We start from the raw sequence: 9,351 nt of genomic DNA on the forward strand, positions 1-9,351 counted from the left end.
AGGGGCAAATTGGCAGATTTCTCATCACAGCAGTTTTGGAGGAATGTGGTATTGAGGAGATATAATAAATTTGTAATGGGAGGAATCGAGCAGAATAAAGTCTAGAGACTGGTTTCATATCAAGAACTATGGAATATTGTTGTAATTGTTTGAGACCAGTCGTCGCTGACAATAGCATGTCTGTAAGTTTTTAGTAGCGTTCTACCCATAGTTCCACTTTCATGAGGTACTCAACAATGATCTTTGATAATCTGAATAGTGGCCATCCTGTCACCTTCTTACTGCCCAAAGTCATTTCAAAGTATGTAAGTTATATTGCTGGACGACAGGGGAAGGATCTCTTCTTAATTCGTTGAGCGCAGCTCTTATAACAAGGTGCTCAACAATAGTAAAGAAAGTACAAGTCGTTTGATCAACATTCCTTCATAATTGTAGCAGAATTTCAGCAATGCATCTAAAAGATGCACTCCAAAATCTTGCCAAGATAATTCCAGAGAAGTCACCATAACATGATTGATTTCAAAAGAATGAAGTTAGCAAAAACAAGGGAATACATGAACCTACATTTTCCTATCAATACCCACAGGCTATTTTGCCGTAAAAATTAATTATAATCCTTCGAATGCTACTCTTGTGTTTCAATAATGCTGAACGCCCCCAATAAATAATACTTTCATTGTACAATCACGACGAGATCTGTCATATTTAAACATGGTAGACAATTTAATCTGCAGAAAAAGAAATTATGGTTCATCATATTAGTCACCCTTAAAAGTGACGCCTATGTAAGTTATAGAATAAAAACAAAAAAACATAAAGTTGACAGTCGTTGTTAGATTATTCTCTCTTCGGATTTTTAATACATTATTTTAAAAATCAGTATCATGTGATAGTAAAATCTACGTTTGGTGGAACATTATTCTCTTGCGGTTTCATTCTGCCAGTTGCTCTTTTGGAGGAAATTCCCGACTTCATGCTAACGATCCATAAAACAAACAGGCATGGTGCAAAATCAAGGAAATGTTTTTGTACTTGTTAGTGAACAAATAGTTCTAACTGGCGTCCCATGGAGTGAGAAAAAAGAATTGATGAATGCTTGTTTCTGTTCCATCACAGTGTCTGATCTACAGTGAACGCCAACTGGGCATAGAGACCCTGTGGAATAAATCAGAAATCATTGTCATGCAGTGCATCGCCATTCAACAATTGGACCTATATAGCTGATAGTTAGCTACAATGGTTTCTATTTGAGTATCCAAAATTATATAAAACAAAGGCATTGAACATAGAACAGTACAGCGTAGTACATGCCCTCCGGCCCTCGATGTTACACCAAACTGTGAAAAAAATCTGAAGCCCACCGAGCCTACACTATTCCATTCTCGTCCATATGTCTATCAAATGACTACTTATATGCCCTTGAAGTTGGCGAGTCTACTACTGTTGCAGGCAGTGCGTTCCAAGCCCCTACTACTCTCTGGATAAAAAGAAAACTACCTCTGACAGCTCTCCTATATCTATCACCCCTCAATTTAAAGCTATGTCCCCTCGTGCTAGCCATCGCCATCCGAGGATAAAGGCTCTCAGTGTCACCCTCTGATTATCTTTTATGTCTCAATTAAGCCACCTCTCAAGCTTCTTCCCCCTGACGAGAATAGCCTCAAGTCCCTCAGTCTTTCCTCATAAGACCGTCCCTCCATACCAGCCAACATTTCAGTAAATCTCATCTGAACCCTTTCCAAAGCTTCCACGTTCTTCCTATAATATGTTGAGCAGAACTGCAGGCAATACTCCAAGTGTGGCAGCATGAGAGTTTTGGACAGCTGGAGCACGATCTCATAGTTCCGAAAATCAATCCCTCTACCAATAAAAGCTAACAGACCATATGCCTTCTTAACAATCCTATCAACCTAAGTGGAAACTTTCATGTATCTATGCACCTGGGCACCAACATGTCTCTGCTCATCTACACTACCAAGAATCTTACAATTTGCCCAGTGGTCTGTATTCCTGTTACTCCTTCCAAAGTGAATTACTTCATACTTTTCCGCATTAAGCTCCATTTGCCACTGCTCAGTCCAGCTCTGCAGCTTGTCTATGTCTCTATATAACAGACAACATACTTCATTACTATCCATAACTCTATCCTTAGTGTCTGATTAGATTATATTACGTTCAGTGTGCAACAGGCTCTTCAGTCCAACAAGTACACATTGACACTCCACAGAGTAACCCACCGAGACGCATTTCCCTCTGACTAATGTACCTGACACTCTGGGCAATTTAGCATGGCCAACTCACCTGACCTGCACATCTTTGGACTGTGGGAGAAAATCAGAGCACCCGGAGGAAACCCATGCAGACACGGGGTAAACGTGCAAACTCCACACAGACAGTCGTTCGAGTCTGGAATCAAACCTGGGACCCCGGTGCTATCAAGCAGAAGTGCTAACCACTAAGCCACCGCATCATCCGCAAATTTATTAATCCATCCTTCTATGCCCTCATCCGGGTCATTTATATAAATGATAAACAACAGTGGACCCAGAACAGACCCTTGCGGAACCCCATTAGTAACTGAACTCCAGGATAAATATTTTCCAATACCGACCACCTTCTGTTTTCTTTCAGAAAGCCAATTTCTGATACAATACACTAAATCACATTTAATCACATGCCTCCGTTATTTGTGTAATAGCGTAACGGTGGGGAACCTCATCAAAAGGCTTACTAAAATCCATATACACCACGTCAACTGCTTTGCCCTCATCCACCTGTTTGGTCACCTTCTCAAAAAACTCTATAAAGTTGAGAGGCACTACCTACCCTTCACGAAACCGTGTTGACTAATCCTAATCAACATATTCCCCTCTAGATGATTATAAATCTATCTTTTATACCGTTTCCAACACTTTACCCTCAACCAACGTAAGGCTCACGGGTCCATAATTTCTAGGGTTGTCCCTCTTCCCTTTCTTGAACAAAGGAAAAGCTTTTGCTATCTGCCAGTCTTCTGGCACTATTCATATAGACAGTTATGACATAAAGATCAAAGCCAAAGGCTCCGCAATCTCCTCCCTGGCCCAAGGGATTTATGTATTTTTACACTTTCCAGAATTCCTAACACCTCCTCCTTATGAACTTCAATCCCATCTAGTCTAGTACTGTATCTCAGTACACTGTTCGGCCACGTTATCTTTTTCTCGTGTGAATACTGAAGAAAAGTATTCATTTAGCTCTTCCCCAAGTCCTCTGACTCCACGCACAACTTTCCACTACTATGTTGATTGGCCCTAATCTTACTCTTCGTTCTTTTATTCCTGATGTAGCAGTACAACGCCTTGGGGTTTTCCTTGATCCTGTCCGGCTCTTTCTGGATTAGGTGGCACCTCTACAAACAGGGTGAGCTTCACCTGAACCAGAGGAGTACCAATATCCTGGAAGAGTGGAATTCGTTAAGGCTTTTGGAGTGGATGTAAGCTAATTCAGCAGGGGGATGGGAACCAAAACTGTAGTTCGAGTATACAGGAGGATCAGAGTAGTGAAGTCAGAACTAAGATTTCAAGTTCGCAAGCACTTGCTGGCAAGACGTTGGTTTGGAGTGTGTCTCCTTCAATGCCAGGAACATTTGGAGTAAGGTGGGTGAACTTGTGGCATGTGTGGTACCTGGGATTCCGATGTTGTGGCTATTTCAGACACATGAGTAGAGCAGAGCCAGAAATGGTTATTGCAGGTTTGGAGATTTAGATGTTTCAGTAAGAACCGAGAAAATGGTATAAGAGGGGGTGGTGTGGTACTGTTAGTCAAGGACAGTATTACGGTTGCAGAACGGATGCTTGAGGACTTCTTGACTGAGATAGTATGGACTGAGATTCGAAACAGGAAACGAGAGGATACCCTGTTGGGAGTTTTCCAGAGGCCTGTAAATACTTCTAGAGATGCAGAGGATAGGATAGCAAAGATGATCCTCGATAGGAGCGAGGGTGACAAGATAGTTGTTATGGGGTCTTTAACTTTCCAAATATTGACAGTGAATATCACATTTAAAATATTTTAAATGGGTCAGTTTTTGTCTAAGGTATGCAGGACTGTTTCCTGACACAATATGTAGACAGGCCAGCAAGGGCCACATTAGATTTTGTACTGGGTAATGAACACGGCCAGGTGTTAGATTTGGAGGTAGGTGAGCACGTTGGTGATAGTGACCACAATTCGGTTTTGTTTACTTCAATGATAGAAACAGATAGGTATATGCCACGTGGCAAGAGTTATAGCTGGGGTGGAAAGGCAATTACAATGCGATTAGTCAAGATTTAGGATGCATAGGGCAGGGAAGGAAACTGCAGCGGATGGGTGCAATTGAAATGTGGAGCTTAATCTATGAGAAGCTACTGCGGGTCTTTGATAAGTACCGGTCAGACAGGGAAGAAGTTGTCGAGCGTGGGAGCTGTGATCTACTAAGGAAGTTGCATCTCTTGTCAAGAGGAAGAAGAAGGCTTATGTTAGGATGAGATGTGATGGCTCAATGAGGGCGCTTGAGAGTTACGAGTTAGATAGAAAGGACATAAAAAGAAAGCTAAGAAGAGCCAGGAGGGGATATGAGAAGTTCCAATTATCCAGAAACTCAAAACACTCCCTCCTGCATGATCCCTGTAGCCACGCGTTCGACTCCTCTCTCTCCCTATTCCTCACTTCGCTAGCACGTGACACGGGCAACAAATCAGAGATAATAACTCTGTTTGTTCGAACTGTAAGGTTCGACTTTTGCTCCCTGAATTTCTGCATTAAATCCTTATCTCTCTCTCCCTACCTATGTCGTTGGCGCCTATGTGGACCAAGACTTGGGGCTGCACTCCCTCTTTCTCAAGAATCCCGAAAACACGATCAGAAACATCACGAACCCTGATACCTGCGAAGCAACATGCCAACCGTGAATCTCTCTCATTCGCACTGAATCTCCTGTCTATCCCTTAACTATGGCGTCCGCAGTGAGTGATGCTCTGCTCCTTTTCTCCCTTCCCTCCTGAGCAACAGGGACAGACTCTGTGCCAGAGACCTGTGCCCCAATTCTTACACCTGGTAAGTCGCCCCTCCCCCAACAGTATCCAAAATGGTGTACTTGTTGTTGAGGGGAACGGCCATAGGGAATCCGTGCTCTGCTTGCCAGTTCCATTTCGGTACCCTGACAGTAACCCATCTACCTTCTTCTTTTAACTGAGGTGTGACTACCTCCTTGTAACTCCTCTCAATAACCTGCAAATGATCCGAAGTTCATCCAGCTCCAGTGTCCTAATGCGGTTTTTGAAGAGCTAGAGTTGGGTGCACTGCCCATAGATGTAGTCAGCGGAGACATATATATATATAAAAGAAAGACTTTTCTGGGTTTCCACCATTTGTGTCACATATGAACTTCACGTAAATGTTAACGTGTTATCGCATCATAATTCTATACACACCCCTGGAGTGCCTCATTTTTCATCCAATGATATATTTTGAACAAACTATTCATCATCACGAGAGCATTTCTCAGACTATTTCCAGGCTGAAATAATTATTTAATCTGTACAACTTGCACTCAGAATGCAAATAGTTCAACTCTGTCATCATTCAATGAGATTTTTTTGTGCAATTGCATATAATTACTGCCACTAAAATCATTGTTTTTATTGCCAGATAACTTCACGTGTACCATTTAATAATGTTTGCATTAAAGAGCTTAATACAGTTTTGCCACTTAACTAACTCTCTTAAATGTTGTTTCAGAAGCATATATACTGAGATAAACTTTTTTGTGAATTTACCTCCTGCTTTTGATCGTATGGTAGAGAACCGCTGCAGTCATTATCAGTGATCCTGATGCCTGATCTAAAAGCAAAACCATTTTAAAAATATTTTTTAAAAAACAATGATACGATTAATTAACGGGAAGAATTCAAAGTTCACAATAATATACAATCAGGAATGTAGAACATGCTGGTTTATAGCACCAATGCAAAATTCCTACCTTAAATTCCGCTTCCTGTAGCTCCATAGCGCAGCAGCAATAAAGATAATGAGAATAATCATCACCAACAAACTTTCATAAAATATTAAAAGGCAAGGCTCTGGGGAAGACAAAGTGACAACATTAAAAGTCCGCAAATAAGTAACTGAAGATTGACAGTATGCTTACGGAGATGCAAAAATTCAACTCAAGATTCTGAACTTCCCGATTTGTCAGTCTTGCCAACGTCACATAAATCATAATAAATGCACGGATTAGCCGATCAAAAACAATCAGAAAGTCTGATGTTTTTATTACCTCGGAAATAAAGCAAAATATTGAAGTTGTGACAGAAGTCATTTATCTGTGAAACAATTTGACTGAACAGAATTGAAAAAAATGTTTCGCCTCTGAAGCAGAAGGGATCAATATCATCGTATCATTCCGATTTCGTGGCGGGGTGGTTAAAGATAATTGTTTAGTTCTCAGATAGTGTTTAGCATATGTAGACTTCAACTTCAAACAAATTCTGAGGTGGGATCGTGCATGATTAACTGGTATGGGACGATCAATACAGCGATTCCTTAAACAGACATGGGAGAAGGTATGTGCTGACATTGTGATGGGATTATCAAGAAAGTGTTTGGAAGGAGACTTGTGTGGAATAACAAAACGGACATTCCCCCAATGAGCTAAATTATTTCTTTCCACGATGCACATTTTACAAAGAACAGACAACTGTTCGTGGGTATGAACATGGAAATTAGCAAACTGGAAATGGAACTTTCTTTTCCAATCTTATCAACAGAAGTTCTGACTGTCTCTAGTTTACACAATAGTCACCTTAAACAGATTGAGGTACTCGGCCAGAGAGTTTATGAGTGTAGCACGTAGAGATCTTAAAAATGTCAATGTTCGTGTGTGGTTGCAAAGGAAGAAAATGTGAATACTAATTATCCTATTGCAAACAACAAAGTCTCATTATCATTAAACATAAAGCATAAACTGATAAATACTGAAGTTACCTATCTGATAGAGCAAACTTCCATTGATTTCACTCATTCCATCTGGGGTTGGAGAAAAGAGAAATATGTTTGGAGGAGCCTGAGTAAGTTGGGAAGTAAGATAGGATTACTTTTTTTTCAATCATAAAATTAATAAATCAGTCTTAACTCTGACCTGTAACGTGCAGTATTGATCCATTTCCGAATACCAAGGGCCTTCCGTAAGATTTCGACGCTGCACAGTAATATCGACCCGAATCATTCACTTGAACATCATCAATCACAAGTGTATAAATATTCAAAGAATTATTAATTTCTCCAGAAATCTTTCTTCCATCTGAAATGAAGTTCTTGTTCATTAAGTAAACCTTTTGTAAATTTTCTCGCAGCTGCTGCTTATACCAGTGAAGGTGTCCACTCACATACCAACTTGTGTGGCAATTCAGCTTAATGGTACTTCCAACAGAGACGGTCTGAAGTCGTGGAGTCTGCAGGAGGGTGTTGTGAAGTGCAGTAACTGGAAACAGGAGATGGCACAACAAAATAAAACTTTTCCATGTAAATAGAATATCTGTTGTAAATGAAGAAAGGACGATATTTTCATTGGTGATCAGCAATCCTCATGAATAATTGTGGGAATTACCGGGTGTTAAATAGAAGAAGTAAAAATGAATGAAACAAAGTGACAGAAAGGGAGAAAGAAAGAATGAAACAAAGTGACAGAAAGAGGAGAAAGAAAGAAAGAAAGAAAGAAAGAAAGAAAGAAAGAAAGAAAGAAAGAAAGAAAGAAAGAAAGAAAGAAAGAAAGAAAGAAAGAAAGAAAGAAAGAAAGAAAGAAAGAAAGAAAGAAAGAAAGAAAGAAAGAAAGAAAGAAAGAAAGGAAGGAAGAAAGAAAGGAAGGAAGGAAGGAAGGAAGGAAGGAAGGAAGGAAGGAAGGAAGAAACAAAGAAAGAAACAAGCAAACAAGCAGAAAAAGAAAGAAAAAAAGAATGAAGGAAAAGAAAGAAAAAAGAATGAAATAAAGGAAAGAAAGAATGAATGAAAGAAAGAAAGATAGAAATAAATAAATAAATAAATAAATAAATAAGAGAGAAAGAAAGAAAGAAACAAACAAACAAAGAAAGGAAGGAAGAAAAAAACAATTCAAGATTTTTACAATGCAATTAATGATTCCATCTAGTAAAAGCGATCAATAAATTTAAGCACAGGAAGAATCTGCAAACAACAGTTGCATAAATATTGTGAAAGTTATTCTAAACATTTTCGTAGGAAATTGGCCAGGAAGAATAACTGGAATCCTGAGTTTCCTTTTTGTCACGGAATATTCACGAGCAATGTAATTTGGTCTAAGTAATGCAATTCTTCAATATACTATTGATATTACAGAAAACTGTCATGTAATATTCCCCTTTGAGTAACATTTCCCTTTGATCCTACCCTGGAAGTACCCAAGAGGCTAAAAGTAAGAAAATCTAACCTGGCAGAAGCCGAAACAGAGCACAGACAGTTATAATATTCATTGGCTGCGGATGAAGTTCACACCGTGAGAATCACACTGATTTGCTTTTTTCTTACTGTTTAACCTGTATTTTGGTGCATCATAAGATGAAATACACATTTGCGGTTGTGCGTTTAAGCATATGCCTCAGTGGAAACTATAGAACCATTTTTAAGATTGCTTGTGGGTTTCCTGTTTACACATCAAGTATGCACGTACAGACCTGTTTCAAATGGTAATTGGTCTTCGTTTTCTTTCAACATATTTGAAAGGCAGGTCGTGGTAAACAAATAACAGAACAGATTTCTGGGTATTCAATTTAACAGCTTGATGCAGGTCACATTCGTCTGGTCAGTAGGAGATCCTCTCCTTCCACGTGTTTTTTATGTTCCAGAAAGCAATAACTTTATCAACCCATGCACGTACAAGTAATCCTTAGCAGTTTGTAGAATGAAAGCATTTTTGTTTCTGCAACCTCTCATGCAACAACATTACCTCTTCACTCCCTCTCAGGTCTGCTCTTTTTTTTCTCTCACACAGTGTTAACTTTCGCAAAGTACTCAGTAGTACTGTTTGGAAGGCAATGAATCGTACTTTACTGCGCCCGTCGCGAATTTTACGTACAGAGTAAAATTCAGTTGCAGGACCTGTGCTGCAGGAACGTTGCACACTCAATTGGTTGAGACAATAACCAACAACACCATTTTCATTTACGGTCAATGTAAAATATCACCTGGCCTCTACATTCTCGAAAAATGCAAGTGAGTTTCTTCATCTGTCTGGGAAGAAAATATCACGACCCGCATCATTGCAAGAAAACTTCTAATTATTTATAAATCAGTGTGAGACATAATTTTGCAAACATT

General features: G+C 39.5%; 1 protein-coding gene across 3 annotated transcripts; it reads right to left on the bottom strand.

The window, feature by feature from the left end:
- Positions 1–699: 699 nt before the first annotated feature.
- Positions 700–8,761, bottom strand: LOC122552430 (uncharacterized). 3 transcript variants are annotated; one of them, XM_043695160.2, is made up of 6 exons: positions 8,465–8,761; positions 7,163–7,504; positions 7,009–7,050; positions 6,005–6,104; positions 5,802–5,865; positions 700–1,155 (listed from the first exon to the last, which is right to left on the bottom strand). In XM_043695160.2, the coding sequence occupies exons 1-6, from the start codon at positions 8,505–8,507 to the stop codon at positions 1,111–1,113; spliced, it is 636 nt and encodes a 211-aa protein (XP_043551095.2). In that variant the 5' UTR covers positions 8,508–8,761; the 3' UTR covers positions 700–1,110. The 3 variants fall into 3 exon arrangements, with proteins under 3 accessions (XP_043551095.2, XP_087841321.1, XP_087841322.1); XM_087985195.1 differs by having other exon boundaries at positions 7,163–7,558; XM_087985196.1 differs by lacking the exon at positions 7,009–7,050 and having other exon boundaries at positions 7,163–7,558.
- Between the last annotated feature and the right edge of the window lie 590 nt (positions 8,762–9,351).

The sequence above is a fragment of the Chiloscyllium plagiosum genome, unplaced genomic scaffold (genome assembly GCF_037043375.1).
Source record: "Chiloscyllium plagiosum isolate Xiang-an unplaced genomic scaffold, Cpla_swu_hap1 HiC_scaffold_50, whole genome shotgun sequence".
Taxonomy (NCBI): Eukaryota; Metazoa; Chordata; class Chondrichthyes; order Orectolobiformes; family Hemiscylliidae; genus Chiloscyllium; species Chiloscyllium plagiosum.